General features: G+C 41.1%; 1 protein-coding gene across 1 annotated transcript in view; it reads left to right on the top strand.

Moving 5' to 3' along the window:
- Positions 1–15,478, top strand: part of SH3RF1 (SH3 domain containing ring finger 1) — a 165,641-nt gene extending 150,163 nt beyond the window's left edge. Inside the window, exons 11-12 of the mRNA XM_040966231.1 lie at positions 4,116–4,477; positions 13,066–15,478. Of these exons, the coding sequence (XP_040822165.1) occupies positions 4,116–4,477; positions 13,066–13,234 (531 nt within the window). The 3' untranslated portion in view covers positions 13,235–15,478. The remainder of the gene's footprint in view (positions 1–4,115; positions 4,478–13,065) is intronic.
- Positions 15,479–26,169: the final 10,691 nt, after the last annotated feature.

The raw sequence follows: 26,169 nt of genomic DNA, 5'->3' as shown, positions 1-26,169 counted from the left end.
TTTCTACCATGGTTATTCTCTCTAGGAGACCTCTGATACCTTTCACTGTCACCACTTCAGCAGCTTTATCTGCACATTTGTCTAACCTCATATCTGTGTTGCCTCCTGTCTCTTGTCAACTGTGCCATCCAAATAAATAAGTCAATCTTGAAAAGAGAGAGAAGTACCACCTCTAGTGTCCTGCTGGGTACCACACATGCTACCAGTTCTGCCCCTACTTAACATATCCTGGATATGTTTCTGAAAGAGAAAATGGGCCAAGAAAGGTCAACATTTGGTACCTCCAACCTCCCTAACCCCAAATTCCTGATGGCACTGTCCTTCAAGGAGCCAGTCACTTTTGAATCTGTCCATTCATGCCTCATAGTCTATTCTACTGTTCTTGCTTTCTTAAGCAGAAAGTCTTATCCAGTTCTTAAATGTTCATTTTTTTCTGCTCTGAACACTCTTCCCAAAGCGTCTACGGACCATTTTCTTTGTTCAGATGGCTTTCCTTCCTTCCCAGTTCTTACCTTGCTGTAAGAAACAGGAATGTGTTTCACCTTTCTGAAGGACAAGAGACCCCTCTTGTTATGTGGCCAGCAGACCTGTCTTGCTCAGTGGGCAAGTGGCCTTTGTGAGCTGCATCCTTAGGTGGCCATCCGTGCTCCTCTGCACCACAGATGTGTTGCTTTCTATACGTGCCGACCTTACAGAAGGGGATAGTGTGGGCTTCCTTCAGATCTCACCTCCACCTCCTACCAGCAGTGTCATTTTAGGCAAGCCTACAGACCTTTAACAAATAAGAATAACAACTGATGCTTACTTCATCACGTTGCTGTGAGGAATAAATCCTTGCAAAAATATCAGACAAGATTCTTGAACCTAGTGGTAGTTAACTGCCTCTAGAAGTTTACATAGCTCTGGGGTTTCCTTATTCTCTCTTCCCACTACTCTGCTTATTTTTTTTTTACGGCTGTGATTGTCAGACAATGTGAGCTGCTTGTTCTCTTATTCACGATTATATTCCTGGAACCTAATGAGTTGCCTGGTACACATTAGACACTCTGTAAATATTTGTCCCAAGTATGAGTGATTATTATTACAGTATCTCATGAATTAATGTTTTGAGGTTCTTTACCTATGAACAATAAAACATTATTGGGAACCTGGCTATGTAGATTGGTGGTGACTATAACCCAAAACACTAATTTTTATTTTGTTTTATCTTTTTATTTTTGCTAATTAGAATATATGTTTGAGAGCAAAGAGCAATAGAGAGAAAATACTGAATAAATAGAGTGTTTTTAACTGTGAATTGCTGAAATAAAATTTTCTGTCACCTGGGAAGCAGCTCTGACTTGCTGTTTCCCTTGTTGGACTCATAGTCTGTTATATGACTAATAGAAGGGAATTGAGTTGATGTTTAAAATTATTCTTTATATAAAAATGACTTTTTTATTATCTTCATTTTTTGGACTAGATAGTTCCTTTTTTATGTATGATCCTATTTTAAATCCTCAGATCTTCTGAGGAGAAAATTATGAGTATAAAATCATTTTATCTAGGAATCATTTCTTGGAAAACCCACAGGGAATGAATTATTAAGATTTATACTAAAAAAGCTGCCCCTTTTTCCTGTGTACTAACAGTACATTTTTAAAATTGCTTAAGTATGGTTTTTATTAACTCATCCATAGTTTTCATTTTAAAAAAGAACAAAGGTACCCTCAGGTGGTGACTGCCTGAATTTGCAAAATTCTCTCTCTCAGGTGGCGCATTGTTCTTTAGTGGAGAAAACATCAGAATGTGATATTAAAAGCAAGATCCTTGAAGCTAGAATAGTCTCCTCCCTGTGATGGCGTCCCTCTGCCTTACCCTTGCACCCTGCCAGGGTCCCTAATCCTCTGCCTTCTGCTCCATGGGTTGTCAGCCTTGGTTGATGATGATAACCCATCCTTTAGAAGTCATTAAAGCAAGCTGTGTTTAATGTGTTTAATCATTTTACATGAACCAAGTCATCGTTCTTCTTAATCACTTTAGAGACTGTTCCCTAAGCACCAGTCAGTTATCTGATATTCTACTGAGTGCGTAGAATTGAGCTGAGAGAAAATATCTTTAGCTGTCGCTTGCTGAGATTGTAATTTATCAGTGGACTTGATGTGCCCAGTTGATCCATGGGGGATCCAGGGATTAGCATGTTCTTTCTTGCACTGTAGCTGGAAGAGCTGGAGGATGTGTGAGCTGCTGGATATGATTCTCTCCCAGCTCATCTCTTGACCCTTTAGACCTCTGACTTCCTATAAGAAGGGTGTAGCAACTCTGCCAGGTATTTACCCAGGTGGCCATTGGGTAGAAAACTGTCCTGTGGATTTAGAACATGTGATGTTGAGTAAGTGAGTCAAAAGGTAATGGAATGAGTTGAGTTCAGGCATTTAGGAAAAAATACAATAGGATCTTTCTCTTCCTGGAGAGGGGATGAGACTGGCTATCAGGTTCTGTTCCTGTCTAGCCCAAGTGGAGCAGATGAAAAGATGACCAGAGCACACAGTCCCCAGCCCCTGTCACCCCTTTCCCATTTCTAGCCCCAAATGACTAGCACTAGGTAACTGGCTTGTCCCTTGATGATGATTGTCTGTCTACCTTTGTTTTCTGCCATTCTGCCTCTAATGGAACTGTGTAATTATGGACACTGAGTTGTTTTCCCTGCAGAGATTTTATGAGTCTGAACTAATTCATGTTTCCAAGATAAATTCGTTAGTGTTGCATTTCCTTGTGGTGTTGAGGCCTTGGTATTTCCAATGTGTTTGTGGGATTTCTAATGAAGGGGTTTGGTCTGAAATGTTTCATTTTTCATGCAGTATTTCCATCTAGAAGACTTAATGATGCTGCTGACATCTTTGCAAAATAGTTTGAAATGATGATTTAAAAGCCAAGATTGCTTATCGGAATGAAAATGAGAGTGAGCTAGCTCAACACCTAGTGAGCAGAGCAAGGAAGGACAATATCAAAAAGGGGAGAGATGCATGTTGTGATTCAGTGGGTTAAGCCACTGCTCACAATGCCAGCTTCCCATATCCAAGCACTGGCTCCAGACCCAGATAGAGGTCTAGGTTCCTGGTTTCCATACAGTGCATCCCAGACATTGTGGCTGCTTGGAGAGTGAACAAGCAGATGAAAGTTCTCTTTCCCTCCCTGTCTTTCTGCCTGTCAAATAAATAAATAAATAAATCTTTAAGGAGAGAGACAAGAGAGAAATGTAAGTGGTTCTTCTGTGGGATGGGGTTGTTTGTACATTTGCTTACAAAAAGAGGTAGAAAACTATTTGTGAATATACTGGACTTTCCTCAAAATTGTGTGTACTTGTTTCTGGGCTTCTAATCAATGAAGTGGTTGTCCAATCACTTCTTGTAAAATTTAATTAAAGTATGACATGTGAGATGTGCTTTAGTGTTTAATTGTAAGCAGAAGCTCACGTCTATGAATGTAGAGTTAAGTCCTTCAGGTTTATACCTAAGCCAGCTCTCTTACAGCAATTAGAGGGAGAAAAGGCAGAATTTCAGGAAATTAAGCCCATAATCTTGGGTTTCCATTTTATCCAAAAATGTCTTCTTTTGCCAAACTTCAGATGCAAATTGGTGAGTTTTTTTTAATTTTATGTCTTTTGTATTTGTGTTTGATTTTTATTTACTTATGTGGCAAGCAGAGAGGCAGAAGGAGACAGGAGAATTTGCACTCCCATCTCCTGCTGCCTGCACTTCCCCAAATGCCTAAGAGGAGACCGGAGCTAGGACTCATTGCTGCAGTGTCTGCAGATGCACATTAGCAGGGAGCTGGAATCAGAGTAGCAAGCCCATGTAGGTTAAATATCCTCCCTAGTTTTACATCTTTTTTCATCTACTAACCCTGCCTCACTGGAAGATGCTAATGAACAATGGAATTAAACATAAAGGGGAAGGAAAGAGAAACTTCCAGGTTATGAATAACCAAATAGCAACAGAAGTTATTTTAAAAGATCAAATAAAGAAAACCGTAGGACCCAGTGGGTTAGAACAAGAGTAGTGCTGCTTTTCACGGTACAGTACAGTATAGTACAGTACAACCTTTCACGGATGTTTTGCTTTTTGTTTTTTCAGAAAGAAAAGAAGGGATTGCTGAAGTTGCTTTCTGGCGCCTCCACTAAACGGAAGCCACGCATTTCCCCTCCAGCATCCCCCACCATGGAAGTGGAGCTTGGGGGCGTCGAGTTGCCTCTGCAGGGAGCAGTGGGTCCTGAGCTGCCACTAGGGGGAGGCCATGGGAGAGCCGGCTCCTGCGCACTGGATGGGGATGGGCCAGTGGCAGGGTCGTCGGCTGTAGGAGCAGCCCTGGCCCAGGAGGCTTTTCACCGGAAGACAAGCTCCCTGGACTCTGCGGTCCCCATTGCACCCCCTCCTCGGCAGGCATGCTCCTCCCTGGGTCCTGTCATGAATGAGTCTAGGCCAATTGTTTGTGAAAGGTGAGTGTGTTGGAATTCCTATCCTGATATTAGTTTCTCCAGATTCTCCTAGTCCTTGCAACTGAATTTATAATAATAATCAAATATTGACTTGCCACAACACTCCCGTCTCCCCTTTTCTCCCCGTGTCTTCCTGGGTTACATGCCCAGCCTTCTTCTCGGTTTTTTTCCATTCAGCCACTCCAGGATTGTATCCAGATGAACTCTGTCAGTCACTGGACCCTGGCTCATTTCATTTCCATCTTCTTACTTCTATTCCAGTGCCAGCAGTCACTCCCATTTTTTCCTCTTTGCCTCTTTTATTAAAGGCTGACATTATTTGTTGGTTGCAGAGCCACTGGGGAATTCTGTTAGCCAAGAGAAATCTATTCTGTCCTTTTCCTCCTGAGGCGAGAGTGTGTGGCTCAGCTTGTGGTCTCAGTTCTGGCTCTACTTCGACCCAATGACATGGTTCAGTTACACCCAGAGCAGTGAGCTCTGTTTCAGGGAATCTGCCTTTGAATGTTGATTACGAAGGGGAGAGGTTCTGTTTGATCAAAGCTAATGACTTGTCTAGGAGTGTTACAAGAGAGAAAAATCCATTTCACAAGACAAACACCTACTGGCATCATACAAACTTAAAATCTGTTTATTGTATGTGAAAACAACATAAAGTACGCTGAAAACAATGGGCTATTTTTACATAACATAAATATGTGAACATTTGTTTTCAGTGTCCTCTGTTGTGTTGTTTCTGTTAGCTTCATTCCTCTGTACCTGCATTTCATAAACAAAGCAGTTCTCAAATTTGTGGAAGTGTCATCACTTTGGTAGCATTTCCCATGTTGCGTACGTGCAATGTGACTATGAAGTGCTTGTTACGCACTGAAACACCTTAACATACCTCTGTGCTTCAGACGGAGCCTCTGTGGATGTAACCCACCAAACTCTGAACCCCTCAGTCCCATGATTTTTGTGGGACACTTTTTTACTTGAAAATAGACTATGAAAAACCGGAGGGGGGAGTAAGAAGAAATTTAATCAGCCAATGCGTATTAAGTTTAGAGTACAACTCTTATAAATATTTTTGTAGTGAGGAGTAATACTTTTCAGTAGATCTTATCCTTAACAAAACCCAGTTTGTAAATGAGACATTGCCCTGACAAAGTGTCCCCTCCCTCCGCATGAAATCATTCCGTTTTCTCTGCCATCTATCTGTCAAGCACTTAAAGCGCCACAACTTCCTGCCGAGTTCACTTGGTTTTCATTCTGAGTTAGGTTCTTTCCTGCAGTGTTGCTCTGCTTTCCAGGGCTAGCAACCTCCTTCCCTAGACTTAGTCCCCTGTCTTGTTTACTTTCTTTTGGTCACAAAGCGGCCTCCTGTCCCTCCAGGCATTGATCTGCAGTTTTCCCTTCAAACCCCAAGGCGCTCCCTGTCATTTGTGGCATTTGTGCGACTTGAGTGAGAGTTCTCTTTTCTTTGCCCACGTCTCCATAGGCTCTGGCTGAGGCACTGCTGCACCCCTACACACACACACACACACACACACACTTTCTCTCTCTCTCTCTCTCTCTCTCACTCTCTCACTCCTTGTCAGTTGCCAGATGTCCTCAATCTCTGTGGCGTCTGCATTCCAACCCGTTTTTAGTAGAGAAACTCATTTCCAACAGCAGGCTCCTGCTGTTCAGAGCATCCGATAAGGAGAATTCTGCTAAGGCAGACAGGTGATGGTGTTTCATGGAGCAAGGGATACACATCACACAGGAAATGGGGAGAATTTAATGATGGAACAGATGGGCATGGGCACTCTGGAATTTTGTGACAGGTTTTTATAGAATCATTTCAGTTTTTGCATGTGGGAAAGGGCTCTTTAAAGATTTTGCCTAACTTTATATTTTTATTATTCATTTGTTCTAATAGCCAGCTTGTCTGGCATTCAACCACCCTTTGAGTTCATATAATGATAATAATAGAATTTACTCAACTTGGGTTTTCAGGTCTGCCTAACTGTAAAACCAACAGGAAAAAAAAAATGTGGAGGCTAGCATAGGATAATGTTTTACTCACCACTTGGAGTGAAAGTTTTTGGTCAATAAAAACCTACCAAGTAGATAGTTTAGAGATTATTTGTTTCCATATTTCAAAAATTTGAACATATTAAAAAAAGTGCTCCATGCTAAAGATGAAGGGAAAACTCCCACATTTGTGTGATTCAGAAAACATTTCAGTATCTTACAGTCCGTGATTCACAATATTAAACATCAAGATCTTTTGCCATAGCAAAAATGCAGAAGCCTAAGTTTCCTTTGGTAGAGCTCTTACTGATAGAATTTCATAAAGATATTTTTGACATATAGTACCCGGCCACGGGAAGCTAAGATTCTTATAGGTTATAATGAGAACAAGCCTAAGATTTTTCTCTCAAACCATGATCCTGTCCCAGATGCCTAAAGTGAAAAAAAATTACATATATATATATATACATATATATATATGTATATATATGTGCTGAAGAGCCAGTGTTGCCAGTGGGAAGCAGCACTCACGTGCTATAAAGACTTAAGCAATCCCATAGTCAGGAAGAATGAAGCTTGAAGTGTGCTGACAGGTCTCAGTGTCCGTTGTGAGAATCCTCTGAGGAACAAAGGCATTCTTTTGTGTTTGTCAGAAAGACTGAAGAAAATAAGCAAGAAATAGCACTTTGTCCTGGAGGCAGAAAATGTATAATTGATGACAGCAGAAATAATAGAACAAATATTTTAGGCTCTATTTTAGGGAGATTGAGAAAAAAAATAAGAAGATTGTAATGAGAAAAAAAATGTTTCAGGAAGGATGGCAAATATAGTATGTGTGAGCAGGGTTTTTTTTTTTTCTTCTAAAAATAACAGATATGAAAGGTTGTGGTAGACACAGCAAATCATCTCTGTAGGTATTTTTAAGTTTAGGAATTAAACTGATAACTACATATCTATAGGCTGATCTCATAAATTGGAAAAGAATATTTGATCTTTGATCAGGGATTAAACTTGGATACTTGGAAACATACAAATTTGGATAGAGATAGATTTCCAGAAAGGCAGGCAGTCTTAGCTAGCATGATTAATTTCTTTGAGTCAGTAACAATGAACCCACTGGGTAAAGCAATGGGCATAATTTACTTGAACTTTGAGAGCAAGCTACAAAGCGAGCTGGAATGGTTTGGCCAGTAAAATACTTAATTGGATACTAGATTGCTGTGGCAACTGGCAGAAAGCAGCAAATGGTTACTGACCCAGACTACAGTGATGGACAGTGTGCCTTCCAGAGCCACAGGGGGCCCACAGGGGCTATTCCAGGGAAGATTAAAAATGAAAATGTGTGAACTACCAAGAACACCAGACAAGGCCAGAAATAGGAAGCAACAGAAGGTCTGTGCTAATAAAAGAGTGGAAGTGCTCTTTCTGATGACAGCCAGGATAGCGAAGCCCAAACCCAAAGGAGTGATCGGCTCTCAGTACAGCTTCTTTACAGTACAGACTCTATTTAACTGCATCTTAGTAGCCTCAGCTTAGACTGAATTAAGGTCATAGAGCCACGAGGAAGCCAGACCCATTCTGGGCCAAGTCTGTGAGCCACTCCACAACACACTTTGTTCAGAGGAAACAAGGGGTGATTTAAGCCATACAGGTTCAGGTTGGCCCTATGGGTTTCTTTCTCTTTTACTAATATTTCCATTATGTGTATTGATTTATGCATTTGTTTTTTTAATTGTGGGGAATATATAACATGCCATCTTTTCAAGTGTAAAGTTTAGCAACATTACAAGGACAAGGGGGTCTTTCTAAAGTTCATGGAGAATGCATATTGTGAAAATGTTATGCATGGACTTCAAAAAATATTGTGCCAAAGCAAGCTTTTTTGAGAAGGAGACAGACAGATGGAGAGAGGGTATTGCTTTCCACTGATTCATTCCCCTCAAATGCTTACAGTGACCTAGGCTGGCCCAGGGCTGGTGCCAGGAGCTGAAAACTCAATCTAGGATTCCCATTGAAGCCATGTACTCTGATGAGGAATGCAGGGATCCTAACCAACGTCATAAACTGTTGAGTCAAACACCCACCCCTAAACTTATTTTTTAATTCCATTTTCCCATGAAACTGTTGAAGTACCCTGTATATCACATTGTTGTGTAGTAATTCACCATTGTCAATTTCCAGACATTTTTCATCATGAGAAACCAGAATTGTATATCCCCTTAAGCAATAACTCCCTGTTTTACTTTTCCTTCTAGCCCTCAAAATGATCATTCTCTGATTAGCAATCCTGGGTTCCTCAAAAGCAAAATCATGTAACAGTTGTCCTTTTGCAGAAAAATTCCATCTATCTATGTTTTTTAAGGTTCTTCTATGTTGTAATGTGTCAGAATTTCATTTCTTTTAAGGAAATTTGAGCATTCTGAAAATAGTTTTATTCCACATTGAGACCTTTTCATCATTCAGTATGCTTATTAAGAATCGGCACATGTACTGTGCTTAGTGGTGAAAGGCCTATAAAGTGAATTTAGCATCATCTCACCCCTCAAACAGATTATGGTCTGGTGGAATAAATGAGAAAGGGACACAGATGGTAATAATACAATGTAGACTGTGCTAAGTGCCATAAGAAATATACAAGGAAGCCTCCGGGATTTAGTCAAGCATGAAATTACTTCCAGCCACGGGGCACAGGATTTCACAGTGGAGAATTGAAGCCAGGCATTGAGAGATTGATAGGGTATGGATGGGCAGAGATTTTGTCAAAGGGGGTTCCCAGTGGAAGGAATTGTTGGAGACAGATTGAAGTGGAAGTACAGAACCATCTCTACTACGTGTTCAGGCTACCTACATGGAGATAATAGGAGCTGTCTTTAAAGAGACATTGAGGCCAGACCATTGAAGGCTCTGCATTCTAGAATGGGGATTAGTGTTAATTACTGTTAACTCACAGGCACTGGAAAACTATCACTGATTTTTCAGTAATAGATAGCCATAAATAGAGCTGCCATGTAAGATGAGTAATATGCAAGTTCTGTGCAGAAGGTATTGGGGGACAGGAGAGATTGGAGGAAGAAAAGGCAGCTAGATGATTTGTGCAAGTGGAAGTTCATGAGGTCATCAACCGAGATGGTGGCCATGACAGTGAAGAGGGTGCAGCTTTTGAAGGTGGAGCAGCAGGATACCATGATGTCACAGGAGAGTAAAATCTTTGGCTCCTGAGGTTCAGAACTGCCCCCAAAGCCCTGCTCATCTAAAAACAAGCATGATCCTAGCAAGGCAGAGGGCAGAGCAGTGCATGGGAAGGGTCGTGCAGCTGTGCCCTACATCTGTGTGTGGGTCTGAGATCATTCTACTTGGCAGTGCCTCACGTGTCTGCACTGGGGATCCCTGTGCAGCCCACCTCATGAGGCTCAAGGAAGCACCAAAACCAGGAGATTTCTGAGTAGACTGTTACTGCTGCACCTGGTAGTCGTCATGCGATGGAGACTGTCACAGTTTCCATTATGCACATGGTTTCTCTTTCCACCCCCCCTCGAGAGGTTTATAACTTAGCAATGAAAATGTGCTCCCACTGGGAACTTGGCAGGAAGATTATGTTCTTAGCCCAGCAGCATTTCAAGTTAAAAAAAAATGGACAAAATTGGTTTAGTATATTTTATAAAATGCAAATATTAATCTAATTCAGTTCAAGTTTTTCAGGAACTACTTTTTCCCTCCATTTCACCCTTAAGGCAGTTCACAGAAAACCAGTAGGGAATATATCTTATAAGAAACCTATTCTGAGTATGTTTTAAGTCATTTATATACTTTCTTCCCCAGAATTATAAAGCTTTGCTTAAATTGTAACTTGCCCCAAATGGCAGTTACATCATTGTTGTATACACGGATTCTGAGCATATTGGTATCAGACTTGAGAAATCTCATTTGGACACTGCCTTCAGATAAGTCCATGATGAAATTATTTGTTTTCCTTTTTAAGGATGTCAGAGAAGACATTCCAAAGCCCTCGCTATTGTCATTCTGAGTCTCCTGATCAGGAAACTCCAACTTGAGTTCATTTCCTGATTAGAAGAAGCCAGCCCGAGTGGCACATCCTTCTCCTAGAAGTTTGAGGCTCCAGATCACACGAAGAGTGTTACCCTCATAATCTTGCTCCACTGCATGCTTTAAATACTTGTTTGACTCATTATAGCCACAGGCTGCAGATGAGGAAATTGAGATCTGAGAAATTGAGATGCCTGGCCCAATGTTAAGCTGTTTTACATGACCTTAAGGACTTTGTCATCCCACAGGCCAGGCTGTGACTCCTCTCTGGTTCCATGCTTGGTTGAACCTAAGCCTTATAGCCAATAAGTACTTATGTTTGAATTAGCTGAACCTTTGTGGGAAATGAGAAGCCAGGCTCTGCGCTGTGCTTTTGCTTCAAGTCTTAGAGAGTAATTTGGCCCCCAGGTCTCCATAAGTTCAGGAGATGTTTGAGCATTTACTTTAGCCCTTGCAGTGTTTTCATAGATGAATAGTTTAGAATTCTTGCTATGAGTATTGGTTTTATGGAATAGAAATAGGTGAAAGAATGAGGCTCTAATGGGTTTCACAAGTTTGGAGGCAGGGATAAATTATTTGGACTATCATTTTTTTAAGCTGTTAACATTCTTTTCTTGTAGTCTAGAGTGGAGCCCACAAGGTAATAAACTCAGTTTCTGACTTTGAGGACCAAATCAAAGTAGAACTCAGAATCTCCTCTCTCATTGAACACTCACTACTTAGCATCAGAGAAAGGGGTATTCTGCTTTTATTCATTATCTGCTGCTGTGTAACATATTGTCCCCAAATCCAGTGGCTTGAAACCATATTAAATATTTACTAATTCACACCTTTGTGGATCAAATAATTAGGAAGCAACTTGTCTGGGTGACTGTGGTTGAAGGTATTCTTGCAACTGCCATCAACAAGTTAGCCTGAGCCCAAGGCTTGACTGTAGCTGTGGTATCCACTTCTAGGATGGCTCCTTTGTGTCTTTGTTAGCTGGGTGATTTTGACTTTGGGAAGACGCCTTGGTTCTTTACCATGTAGTCTCTTCCTCAGCATATTGATCTTCCTTACCAAGTGGCAGTCAGTTTTTCCCAGAGTAAATACTGCAAGAAAAAATTAAAGTGGAAGCCACAATCCCTTTTTTGCCTAGCCTCAAGAACCACACACTGTTTGGAATACTTAATTAGTCAGCCAAATCATCCCTCTTGATTCTAACAGGAGACTACACAATAGAGTGAATGGTAGGTGGTAGGAATCACTGGGCCCATTATAAAGATCTGCCAACCTACATTACTTTTTCTCCTTCCTTTGGCTGAGAAAAGACATAGACGAGAGAAATATTGCAGGAAAAATAGAGTTTAAAAAAGATACACCTATACAATAATTGACCTCTCATTTTCTCTGGCTGCTCATTGTAGTTCTGCATAGGGAATCTTTGGAGAAAGGTGTTAAAGAAACAGATAATGTTAAACTAGCAGGCTTCTGGGATTTGTAGATGGTAACTATGCCTCTTTCCAATGACGGGAGCTGAGACTGAAGGAGAAACAGACATGAGTATCAGAGTAATGGAGGCAAGAATAGCACCTTCATTGCTGATGCTGGATTGAGTTTGTGGCTACTGTCCTGTCCTCCATTGTCTGACCTTAGAATAACCTTCCTGACAGAGAATCAATATTTCTGGATGGATGAGCTTCTTTTATAATTACCTCTCCCAGATCAAACTGCAGTGTAAGGATGTAGAGATCTAACTTCCCAGACCTGCTTCTAGTAGGCAGGCCAGATCACTGACCAGTGCAGAACCCACCTAGGCTGTAGGGCTGAATCTACTGGCTCAATTACTACCCCTACTCCTCTTTTCCCACAGAAAAGAGGGCAACTCCATTTCAAATGGTTCTCCTCTTGAGAAGTAGAGCAGAGCTTCCCTTCTGTGTGGCCAAGACACAAACACTGGAAGGGGAGCAAGAACGGCTGTTTTGTGAAGACCACTCAGGCAAACATGGGTCATCAACAGTGGACTGAGCAGGAAGGGCGCATTGAAAAGTAATTTAAGCTGCCACTTGTAATGCCTGCATCCTGTGAGTGGCTGGGGCTGAGTCCTGCCTCTGCTTCTAATGCAACTTCCTGCTCATGTGCCTCTGAGGCAGCAGATGATGTCTTAAATACTTAGGCACATGACGCTCATATGGAAGACTTTGATGGAGCTCCTAAGCTCCTGGCTTTGGCCTCGTCCAACCCTAGCTGGTGGAAGGTTTGAGGGAGTGAACCAACAGATGGAAAAGTTCTTTCTTCTTCACTATAATACTGTGCATTTCGAATAAATCTTTAAAAATGAAATAGTGGCTGATATCTCCATCTTCATTAAAGTCAACTTCCCAAACTATGTCTATATTAATACCAACTCAGTACTGATTAGAATAGTTATATTTTGAATTGTTTTATAAACTCTTATGAACAAATTCATACTGTTTCTCTATCATTAATATTGAAGACTTATGCAGATTAATACATCATTTTCTATCACTTCTTTAAACAAACTTGGCTAAAATCTCTCTTTGTTTTAGGCACAGGGTGGTGGTTTCCTATCCTCCTCAGAGTGAGGCAGAACTTGAACTTAAAGAAGGAGATATTGTGTTTGTCCACAAAAAGCGAGAGGATGGCTGGTTCAAAGGCACGTTGCAACGTAATGGGAAAACTGGTCTTTTCCCAGGAAGCTTTGTGGAAAACATCTGAGGAGACCAACACTGAGAAGGCATCACGTCACATCATGACTAAAGAGCACAAAGCAATTTAATGGAAAGAGCACATCTATGAACTTCCAGATGACCAGGAGCTGAGCGAAGGGGTGGTGTGCAGCTCCCATACCCCTGCACGCTTAGACCAGTAAGCAGAGCAAAGGTGTCTGCGTGGGCTCCAGCACTCTGCATTCTGATGTGGAAGGTGTGCCTTGTATTGTCTTGTACCATACAGAAAAACCTTCTTTTTTGTTTATTTGTTTTCTAAAGATATATAACTAAAATGGACAATTGTTTACAAGGCTTAACTAATTTATTTGCTTTTTAAAAAAAAACTTGAAATTTTCTTGTAATAGATAAGTTCTTTGGATTATGATTTTAAGAAATTATTAATTTATGAAGTGATAGCTAAGGAGAAGCTGGATTATCTCCTGTTGAGAACAAGAGATGCTTTGACAGAGGATGCATCTTCCCATCCCCAGCCCCTACCCCCTGCTCTTACACTTGGCTTCTTTGACATGGAAATGCCAGCTCTCTGATTTGATTTTCCTCCCAGAGAACCCAAATATACAGCTGAATTAGTATCAGTAAAAGCCTGGAATGGGAAGGCCGACTTGACCAAGGTTAGTGAATCTCTGCCTTTGTAGTTTGGTCAGGAGTCACCTTAAGACCTCGTCCTCAGTTTAATTGTGCGGTATTTTAATTTCCCTGGAGTAAAATCAGTGAAATGTGAGGAAGAATAAAGCACAACCTTTGAATAAAAATGTATTCATAAATATATTCAGACTAAATGTATTTACTTTCATAACAGAAGCAGTTCAATCCATTGGTTGGAAAGTAGGGAGAACGGAAGTTGTACTCATTGTCTGAAAATGGCTTTGAAATGTGATTTCCCATTTTACCCAAAATGATCTGCATGTCCAGGACACAATAAAATGTTTGTGAGATATAGTGGTGGTAAGTGATACACTTGTGTTAAAAGTCAAAGGCTGTAAGAAACACTGTGAAAAGTTTCCATTTATCCGTTGTGATTCTTTCCCCCACCGTGTTGCATGTGTTGCTGGCGTCCCACAGTGATATAGACTGTGCATGGTGTGTATATGTCGTTGCAGTTTCCTGTTGCAATTTGTTTGCACTCAGAATTGACCGACATAGGAGATGTAAGATGAACAGTATTCTCTTCTCTACCCACAAAACCAGTGGACCAGTGTCTCCTGAGTGCACTTGTTCCTTCTTAAGCAAAGGTATCCAGTAGCCATTACACAAGTCATTAGCAACAATGCTCCTTCCTGTCCTCCCAGCGCAGTAATGTGAAACATGAGCTTTTCCAGGGGATGCTCCTATGAATGCTCTGGGGCAACTCTGGAAGGCTTGGCAGAAGTGAATGTGCCCATACCTCATAATTGTGGCAGGACCCAGCTGAGCCCGTCTTTTTATATCTGCTCTTTGATGTCATGGGCTCTCCCGCCGATTTCATTACAGTGCCATGCAATTGTGGGTTTGGGTAGTTCTGCAAATAAAAGAAGGGGAGACAGCCTCATAAGGAATAAGGTTGTTAGCACAGTTTTCTCATGGGAAATAAATAACCTATTTTTTTTACACTTTTAAGAATCAAAACTGGGAAATGGAAACATGAATTGAAGTCATCTTGTAGTAGGAAAATGTTTCATGGTCTTAAAGAAATGCATTATGTGGTTGAAAAAGAAATCATTCCAAAAGTAACTTTTTTTTATAAAACACTGTACATTATGTTCCTGTGTGTTAAATTTTGTTTTAAACTTCAATATCCATGTAATATACAAAGGGTTGATGAAATGAACTTTAGAAAAAAAAGCTGACATCAGCTTTCATCTGTGTAAGTTGACACCAATGTGTCATAATATTCTTTATTTTGGGAAATTAGTGTATTTTATAAAAATTTTAAAAAGTGAAAAGACTACTACAGGTTAAGATAATTTTTTACCTGTCTTTTCTCCATATTTTAAGCTATGTGATTGAAGTACCTCTGTTAATAGTTTCCTGGTATAAAGTGGGTTAAAATTTCATCTGTTAATATTCATTAGGTAATTAAAGTATGGGTTTTCTATTGGTTTTTTTGGAGACAGTAGATGGAGATTTTGTAACAAGGGCTTGTTACATGGTGATGTGGTAATGATAAAATTGCAATTTATCATTCCTTTTCATGTTAATAATTTGAGGACTGGATAAAAGATTTCAAAATTAAACTTTGATGTTCAACCTTTATGTGTTTCTTGTGTTAGTCCTTGAAACTTTGCATTTTTTTAACCTAGGACATATTTGACTTAATTTCTTCTTCGTAAAAATGCTTTGCCTACACCACAGACAGAAGATATCTGCAGGAATAAACATGATGATTGTGATAAATTTAACCTCTCCAGCTAGCGAAAGTGACTTTGGTTTCCCAAGAAACCTACTGTCTTCTTAAAAGCGTCTATGGAGTCGTACAAGGTACCGTTTAGCCTTTTTGATCCCTCTTTCTTTGGGGTTACTAAAATAATCAGATGAGAGCAAAGAGGTTGGCTTATCCACAGAAGAATAGCAGACCCATGCAAACCAGGTTGGTCACCAGTAGGTCTCTGTGTCACTTGAGAACCAGTTGTTAGGGCCATCATTAGTTTAATCTTCCATGAAATGAAAGACCAAGTAAGTCATATTAGGACATTTTCTTGTTAGCTTTTGGTTCCTATCAAATTACTGGTTGAAGTTAAAGATCAGGAATTCCAGGCTGTTTTATTAGTTTTCCCAGAGTCATCAGGCAAGTGAATTTATTTGTTTCCTTCTGTTCACCCATTCTGTCTACCCTCGTGGGTGAAGGTGGTCAACAGAGGAGACGAAGAGTGCCATTTTAATATTTGGCATTAAATTCATCTCTGGTTTCAGACTTTTCATTCTCTAGAGTATATGCTATCATCCCTTCCTGGACTTCATAGATTTAGAAGGAACAAATTAATGCTATGTTTTCAACTGCTGTGCATTCAATTTTCTATTCCTTTGGTGAAAGGGTAGTGTTTACATACCCCTAGACTTTTGGATGAGTATTAACACAGAACTGTAAATGTTGCAATTCAATTTGGAAAGAACATTTGGTGGATGCTTGAGTAATTCCTTATGTGTATCCATGTGAGATTTTTTAAAGTGTATTTTGAGCCAGTTAAACTGTGACCTTATCATAGTAGCATCCTACTGAAATTACTTCTTTCCAAGAAAAAGAATTTGCCAATCTACTAAAATAAACAAGAGGATGTTTATGCAAGGGGTGAAGCCAGTGTATAGGCTTAGCAAAGGGGTGTAACCCTCACTCCTGTGACTCAGCTGTCGTGGGTTATGCTGGTGGCCTTCACTCTGCTCCTGGTAATTATCACCAGTGGCGGGAAGGAGCTGTTTGAGTGGTAACCAGCTAGTGTGAGCAGTAAGTTTTAGAATACCCCTCTCAGGTTTACAAATAAGCATTCCTTTGATTCCCTTTGTTTCCTGCTGATAACTTCCTGATTTAACTGTTTAGATTTCCATTTCAAAAACACCACGTAGATTTCACCCTGTTCAAATTCTTAAGGGACTACCTTGATCCAAACTCCCCATCCCATGTTGAAGAGACATAGAGTTGGCATTAATCTTCCACTCAATATTGTTATTGAAGCCTAAGAAGTTTCCAGAAAATGGAATTATCCCAGTCAGTAATTAATGAATCAGCTGCCATTGATAGTGTTTACATCTATCATAGGAAATTTGGTCCCATGAGGTCTTTCGAATTGAATCTTTCGAGGTCTGTATCCTTATAAAAATTCTAGAAAAAAAAACAAGGGGAATAAGAAGACTTTTCTAAATCTGGAGTTTGCGTATCAAAGATGTGCTCTTGGTTATCTTTAAGCATTAGCTGACTCCCAGAGGAGCAATCTCTTCTCATAAAGGATTTTAGAAATTTCAAAGCATCATAATATGCAAAAGAAAAAAATTAAAAGCACTTACAATACAAGCCATAAAGCAATCCTCAAGATGAGCCATAGTACTGCTAAAGTGATTAAAATGGAATCTGAGATTGTGATACACTGGAAGCCTTCATCCCAGCCCAAATGTCTCATCTCTACCTGTGATTTATGTGAGGATAAATAAACCCCTTGGGACGAAGTCACTGTTGTCTGATGTCTTAAGCACAATACAAGCTGAGAACTCATCCAAAATGAAATTTAGATGTGTTAAATATTTTACCTCCTCCTAGTGAGAATGTACCTTAAGCACAGTTAAATGTTGTTTTTCTACTATAAAATTGAACAATCAAAAAAAAAAAAACCTTGAAATCATCGTATTGGTAAAATGAGAGGTATGCTATATCAATATTACAAATACTTTTACTTCGTCTATGTTAAGCATTTGTCTTCCACATGTATTTATTCATTAACTGTAAAATAGCATTACCAAATGCATTGCAATATGGTTTATGAAAGAGAGAGCTCCCATCTACTGGTCCACTCCCCAGGTACCCACAGTAGCCAGGGAACTGAAGTCAGGCAGTAGGACTCAATCCAGAACTATGGGTGGCAAAAACTCAGTTACTTAACTGTTACTGCTGCCTCCCAGTGTGCATTAACAGGAAGCTGGAATCAAGAGCAGAGCTGGGACCAATCCCCAAGCACTCAGATGTGGGATTTGGGTCTTAACCTGCGTGCCAAACATTAGCCCCATAAAACTTTTTGTTAAGTGTTCGCCAAAACAAAACAAAACAAAACAAAACCACAGCCTTGCCATATGGTAACCAGCTGCTCATTTGGAGGTGCCAGTTGATAAATTAATGACTACAGAATTTGAATGTGTCACAAACTTACTAGATGTGTGAAAGCATCTTAAGTAGATATGATTTGTTTAATTTCAAATAGTGTCTCCATCTCTTTTGTGTATGTCTTGATTTTAGTGTTCTCTATGATCTTTGGTCGTGGAAGGATCACGTAAAATGAACACATGGCTCTCAAAGCTGTTAGGATAGTGATCAGATGATTTGCTTACTGTGAGCTCACTGGACATTTTCTCAGCACATTGAAGCTGGGAATTACACAGGGGGAAGAATGGCACTCCAGCCCTCTAATTAAACATGAAATGACATCTCTGGAACAAAGGCCATGCTTCTTATTCCCCGACCCCTGGAGCAAGGTCAGTTCAAGTAAAGGCCAGTGCCTTATCTTCCCAATCACATCTAGTTCATTTCTCTTGCCAGAGAAAATTGAAAGCTTAATGGAATTACTTTCTTCTTCTTTTTTTTTAAGCACTCATGGTGCCGCAAGACAGAATGCAACAACGTCCTTTTGAGTAAAACCAATTTCCTTATAAATTACACCACAAAAGCATATTCGCTAAACTCCCTAAAGGCAGAAACAGTGAAGACTGATACCTAGCTGCCAGCTCAACTTCTAATATACGCTAATTCAGCCCTCCCCTATGGTCTTAATTTGTAATTCCACTTTCCTTTTTTTCTTTTTTCTTCCAAAGTTTTAATAAGAATTTATTATGATTGAGGCTCTGGTAGGGAGGTGATGACAGATGTAGATTCTATGAATACAAATTCCTTCTCTGGCTTAAAGACACCAAATGATAACACCACTGAGTCTTGAGATCCTTGTACAAAACTGACTTCAAACTACACTATCAAAATCAAAGGAGACCCCCTGAGTTGTTGAAATCATCTGTGTGCATGCATCTTTGACAGCTTTGGCTAAGTCACTGCTTGGTTTGCCCACATCCCATACCGGAGTGCCTGGTTTGAGTCCTGGCTCCACTTCTGATGCAGCATCCAGCTCATGCATACCCTGAGAGGTGCCAGATGATGATCCACATACTTGGATCCCTGCCATCCACATTAGAGCCAACTTAAATTCCAGGCTCCTGGCTTGGGTCTGACCTAGCCCAGGGCGTTGCAGGCATTTGGTGAATTGCACCATTACATGGAACACCTCTCTGTCATACAAATACAATGCAAATAAATTAGAATATAAAGAAAAGAAACTCCGGTCTGCAGTAAATAAAGCTGATTTACAATACAACAAATGAAGACTTAAAGGTGCCAGAGTATTATGTTGTCCCTCCCGCCAGGGTGTCAGACCTACAGAAACTAGCAACCTGCAAGGATCCAAAAATGGGAACTTCTTCTGTGGCAGTTAGCTGGGAAGGAAAGGCTGAGTGTCTGCAGATCCTAGACTAGATGACACACTGCCTGCCTCCTTCTCAAGCTGAGGCCACCATGGCCAGGGGAACGTCTCCGTTTATAGCCAGCACTGCTTGTTCTACCGGGTAGCAATTGTGGGATTCCTATGATGTGGTGTTGGTTGCGGAAATCAAAGTTGAATTTCTATCCTTTAAACTGAAATGTTGCTTTCCTGTGATTGTCTCCCCAAGACAGATGTGTGGGCTTGGCATATTATCAGTCAGCCCCTGTAATAAAATCGATGTGAGTGAAGCCTGCAAGAAGGGGGTATCACCAAAGCAACTGCTCATTCGAGCACAGCTGTAATCATCTTTCCCACCATCCAAATTCACCCTGTGGCTTTGGGCTGAAAAAGCAGACTCTAAACCTCGCAAATCAGAAGCTTAGTCTTTGATCCTCAGCTATTCCTTATGCCAGATATGCATTTCTTTTTTCTTTAACTGTGATTTGGATTGTTTGTTCCATTCCTCTCTTCTTACACTATCTTCCCCATGCCTCCATCTCTGCCTGCTCTATCCTCTGCCTCCACTTCCCACACTCTTTCCAGTGGAGTTGTTGGAACCTGGAGCTTGGTATCTGGTAGAATATTCCATCAAGTGATCCAACTTGAAACAGTTTATTCTCAACCTAAATTCCCATCTGGGGTCTTTTTTTTTTTTTTTTCCTGTTTGTTGTATTTTCTTTCTCTTTTGTTTTAGTTGTACCAAGTCATTGTCAAGGGACTGGGATAGAATAAAAGATATCACAGGGTGTGGCATTGTTGTACAGTGAGTTAAGGCACTGCCTACAATACCAACACTCTCTAGCAGAGCGCTACTTTGAGTCCTGGCTACTCTGCTTCCCCTCCTACTTCCTGCTGATGCTCCTGGAAAAGCAGCAAAAGATGGCCCAAATGCTTGGGCTTCTGCCATCTACGTAGGTGACATGGATAGAGTTCCTTACTTCTGGCTTCAAGCCTGATCCACTGTGGCTATTTGGAGAAGGAACCAAGGATGGAAGCTGTCTTTCTCTGTCTTTCCCTCTGTCTCGGTCATTCTGCTTTTCAAACAGAATAAATATGAGATGTTAGAAAGAAATAATACAAGTTCAAACCTCAACCCTAGAAGACAATACATCATTACAATAATTCTGTGGTACAGACCACAAATAGAATATGCATTAAGAGGACACAGAGGCCAAAGAATGCAAGGGTGCTTTTAGGTTAATAAAGGGAATACAACCTTGACCATGTAGAATGGAGACATGTTGACTGCATATCAGAGCAAACAACGGCCATTCTCATGAACATTCCTGTGGACATGACAAACATTAAGCAACCCCCACAGTGGGAAATGGAAAACTAGTACCTGGACCAGCACTGTGGTACAGTGGGCTAAACCACTGCTTTCAAAGTCAACATTCCGTAGGGGCACAAATTCTAGACCCAGCTGCACTACTTCCAATCCAGCTCCTAATGAAGTACTTGGGAAAGCAGTGGATGATGGCCTGAGTACTTGGGTCCTTGCCACCTATGTTGGAGATGTCGTTGAAGCTTCTGACTTTGGCTTGACCTTGCCCTGGCTGTTACAGCCATTTGAGGAGTGAACCATCAGATGAAGATCTCTCTCCGTTTCTCCTTCCCTCCATACAAATTTACCTTTTAAATAAATCTTAAACAACAGCCACCACAAGACAACTAATGTTCAAGGCAGAAAATGTATGTTTTCAAGTTAGCTGAGGGCCAGCACTTGCAAGTTGTGAAAGCCAAGTAGCAACTTTGTGTTGACACTGCTGAAGGTTCCTAACACAGAAGTGATATAAAAGGAAGATTAGACTGTAAGACCAGACAGGACAGGTGTCTGTAAGTCCAGACAGGACAGCAGTCAGAGTGATCAGAGAGTGGGAGACCGTCCCATAGAGGTTAACAGAGAAGATGAAGGGGAGAGGAGGAGAATCAGAAGTATTTTTGAAAGTTGGAGTTGATGACTGACTGAATACAGGAAATAGAAGAGATAAGACAAAAATAACATGATCTGTATCAAAGTGAGCAGCCATAGTGGGACCTTTGGAAGGCATACAGGCATTGCACAGGAAGTGTATTCCAAGGGCAAGTTATTTTTGGAAATGTTGAGTTTGAAATGGTGACCAGTATTTAAACTCTATCTTGTAGGCAACTGGAAGTAGGAATTTTAAATTCATGTCCACCAGGTGATTTTGAACACCTTACACTGAAGGAAGAGGAATGTGTGTATAGGCAGATAAGCCAATCACTAAACCTGTGGTTTGGGAAAGTTTACAGGGAGCCAACTGCATGAAGAGGCCTTCACAGAATAGAAAGGGTCAGGGTGAGTCACGTGTCCCAGGAGAGAGAAAAACTAGGAAAGAACTTTATATTTTCCAGTCTCTTCTCAAATCTCCAGCAGTCCAACTGAATTCTTCAATGAGATGTTACATTTGACATTCTGAGAGACGGCTTGGAATGCTCTGGAAGCAAACCAAGCTGTTCTTGGCAGCCAGCCTAACCCTCTTCTCTGCTGTGTGTGTGTGTTTAAAGTTATTTCTTTTTAGGAAAAAGTTCTTGTAGACGTGATCAAAGTCAAAACTTCTGTATTCTTGCTACAGTGTAATTGTGTAACGATGTGTCTGTCCTGCTGACAGATCGGCAAATCGTGTGGGGACTGACACATAAAAAGGATGTCTTTGAAATCATGTAAGACTCCCATTGAACACAGCATGAACTTTGATGTATGGATATGACACTGCTTTCCTTCCATTGATGTTTCTCAAACAAAATAGGAAGAGATCATTTCTGAGAACAGTCATATGTCCTTGCCTACTGTACTGTTGGTGTCATTGTATGCAGAGAACTCACATCCCTAATAAGAGGAGCAATTTCAGCAAGTGCCGGCTGCTGGAAACACAAATGTCTCCACTTGCTGTTTAGATTCACATCGTGGCCAGTCATTCCCTTCATATGATTTTTCCCATCTCTGATAATTTTCTCTGCTTCTTATATTACATTTCTCACTCTGGGCGTACAGCCACGCAGGGCCAAGAAATGCAACATTGTTGATTCTGACGGTTTGGGATGTCTATGAACTCTGCTGGTGACTTCTCAAGATCAGGAACATGGGGTAACTTTACAAAGTGTGTCTCCTTGTTAATCCTCAAAAATAGCTAATCCAGACCTTGGATTTGTATGGGCCATATTGCAATTCATGTTCCTTTATGCAAATACTGTGGGCCAAAGCTCTACCCCCAGAACTGGCTTTGCCATGGCTGGAGTATCTTGGGGAAAAGGAGGGTGGTTTTCTGTTGAGACTCAAAGATGCCCCTGAAAACCTGTGCTTGTATGTTTTCCACCTGCTCCTCTGTCCTGAAGTGATCAGTTATTATATAGAAGCCTAGCAAAGAAAGGGGCAATCGGGGATGTCACAGAATGAGGCAGGTAGTAGGTAAGGCTCAAACATACAGTCTGTTGCCCACTCAGGACCTGGGCCCTTTCTGTTTAGAGGTGATTGTCAGGTGTCCAGGGGGAAAACTATTGTGGTGACCAACCTGGTACCTTCTCATTTTTGTAATTGGTTACTAAGAGTGTGAATGAAGCATCTAGGCATTTCTCCTGTTTCTTGCAGTATTGTCTGAAACAAGCTGTCTATGTTGGTGTCAGATTGGTCTGCTTTGCATTGTTCAATTCTTTCATGCGTCTCCTGATTCTTGGTCTAATGCTTATCCTTAAAGAAGAATGTGATGTAACCAGTCATGAAGTTAAGATGTATGGATTCTTCTGCAACTCTTTCAAAGGGGAAAATGCTTTGATTTACTGTAGTTGTTTAATATATTACAGGCATTGATAGGGGTATGTTGTTGGTACCAAGAGCAACCATAGCCTTTGGACTTAAAGGTTTCTTGCAGTAATTGCGTGACTCATCCCACCCCAAGGTAGCAAGTGTTCAAGATCCCCTTCCTGTGGTGACAGGGGATTTAGGTGTCCAGCTTCCTGAAGGATCCCAACTCACTCCTTCTCATGTGTCCATGACTTGCTTCGGAGCTTAGGTAGAAAAGTCAGTCTATAGGAAATCAGTCTCCTGTCTATGTGCATTTAGGGTAGAGAGGACAGACAATTCCTGGGACCTGGGTTGGGAAACTCACCTCCAAAGCCCGGAGCTGGATGAAGGTCCAAACAAGGCCACTGAGGAGAGGCAGTTCTCCATGTGAATGTCATCTCAAAATTCACACTGCCATCCCTTCCAGTCTAATGGACCAGCGGCCTTCAAATTGAAGTCTTCTTTAGATGGATATGACATGAGTGTTCCTTAGGACATGAAGTGTTGAAATTGGATCATGATTGTGAGTTATTAAAAGGATGGAAACTTAACTCAGCTATTAGAAGTGGGGCTTTGGGAAGTGACCAGGATCACCTAAGATCATAGGTGAAGTCTCATGCTTGAATCCTGGTGGCTTTTTAAGAAGTGATGACTAGTATTTACATCCTCATACTTCCAGCCTATTAGTGTGTGATGCCACCTCAGGGCTCTACCAGCAAGAAAGACCATCACCATGAGGGCCCTCAACCTGGGACCTCCAAACTGTGAGCCCAAATAGACCTCTCTTCTTTATAAGCCTTCCTAGCTTCAAGTACTTTGTCAGAGTAACACAAGATGGGCTAGCACAAAGCTTTTCCACTTTCATTCAAGGAAAATGTGGGCCAAACTGGCCCAGGGACTCGGAGCCAAATGCCTTCAGTTTTTACCCACTCCTGGGTATGGAGTGGCAGGGAGACATGATGGGCACATGCAGCTGAGCCATTGAGAGCAGTTGGGTTCTCTCAGAAGAAGGCAATAATGCAAGTGTTGATTCTGTCCCCGAATTCTGTGCCAAGTGCCACTGCAGTTCCAATGAGGCTAGAGGCAGGCCCTTTAACAGCTGTTACTCCCTAGAATCAGGTTTGGTTGTAGGTACCTCATTTCCCACTAGGCTGAAGCCCAGAGGGTTTCAGCTGTTAGTGCCCAACTGTCTCCTTATTTGAAGAGCAGAAACCCTCCCAGGAGATGGGAGCCAGGTCATACAAGTACACAAAATGCCATTGTGTCTTCTGTGAAAATGACCACTACTGAAGATGTGTGATGCATTAGCCTCAACTGGGTGGTTTTCCACTCTGATTCTCATCACTCCATGGACCAACACTACCCCAAGCCTGCTTTTAGAGACCTACTCTCCTGTGCAAGGTTGGCATTTTCTTTTTAGTTTGTTAATCTGTTTGCAAGGCATGGTGGTACAACAGTTAAGCTACCACACCCTGTATTTGAGTGCAGGTTTTAGGTCCCACTATTCTAGCCTGCTAATCCAGCTTCCAGCTAGTGCATGTGGGAAAGCAACAGATGATGGTTCAAGTGCTTGGGTTCCTACCCCGACACAGGAGACCCAGATTGAGTTACCTGGCTCCTAGCTTGAGCCTGGTACAGCACTGACTATTGCAGACATTTGGAAAGTGAACCAGGAGACAGAAGTTGTCTCCCTCCAACAGTCTCCCCCTCTGTATGTATGTGTGTGTTGCTCTCCTTTCAGATAAAAACAAGTATCTTTTTTTCTTAAAGGCAGGTGGGGTATTTCCCATTGGCTGAAAAGACAAGTGGGTTATTTTCCATTGGCCGAATCACATGGGTGCAGGGTCCCAAGGCTTTGGGCCATCCTCTACTGCTTTCCCAGGCCATAAGTTGGATGGGAGCTGGAAGGGCAGAGGAGCAGTTAGGATAGGAACTGGCAGCCATATGGGATCCTGGAACATACAATGTGAGGACTTTAGCCACCAGGCTACCACACTGGGCCCTGCAGGAATTTGGGATGACATAAAATGACTTTAGAGAGTCATGGAGTGCTCTGAACAGATTTTGTTGCCCTGAAGGCAATTCTTTTCTTACACTCCTGTTCTCCTCTTCATTTCTTGGATCTTTTGTCTTTGAACTCCAAGTTCATATGGGATGGCTTGAATACTTATATAACTGAATATCATATTAATGGAGCATGATATTCTGATTTTTATATGATTTAAGGATACAAGTCATAATGATCTTGCAGTGCATTTATTGGCCAAGGATAGGTTAGTGATACTAACTAAATCCATGTTTAATAGTATTAAATACTTCCTGGATAATTAATATGTTATCTGTCATGTGATAATTAATATTTTTATGATACAATATTATAATAATAGAAATGAAGCTCGAAAGACAAGAAGACATGACAGAGATAAGTTAGGGTCTCAGCTTTGCTCCACTAGCATTCTCAAAGTTCTTACTATATGTAAGAACAGTATTGGCAGACTTGAGTGTAGTTTTTTTTTTAATTTATTTACTTTTCTTGAAAAGGCAGATTTACGTAGAGAAGGAGATGCAGAGAGAAAGATCTTTCATCTGCTGGTTCATTCCCCAAGTGGTCACAAAGGCTGGAGCTGAGCCCATCCAAAACCAGATATGAGGAGCCAGGAACTTCTTCCTGGTCTCCCACATGGGTGCAGGGTCCCATGGACCTGGGCCATCCTCCACTGCTTTCCCAGGCCACAAGCAGGAAGCTGGGTGGGAAGCGGAGCAGCTCAGACATAAAACAGTGACCATATGGGATCCTGATGCATTCAGGATGAGGGTTTAGCCACTGAGCCATCAAGCCAGGCCCTCCATCCATTTTTAAAAATATTTATTTTTCTTTGAAAAGCAGATTTATACACAGAATGAGATACAGAGAGA

The sequence above is a fragment of the Ochotona curzoniae genome, unplaced genomic scaffold (assembly GCF_017591425.1).
Source record: "Ochotona curzoniae isolate NIBS_2020 unplaced genomic scaffold, NIBS_Ocur_1.0 scaffold_4505, whole genome shotgun sequence".
Classification (NCBI taxonomy): domain Eukaryota; kingdom Metazoa; phylum Chordata; class Mammalia; order Lagomorpha; family Ochotonidae; genus Ochotona; species Ochotona curzoniae.
This window is presented reverse-complemented; position numbering and strand designations above follow the sequence as displayed.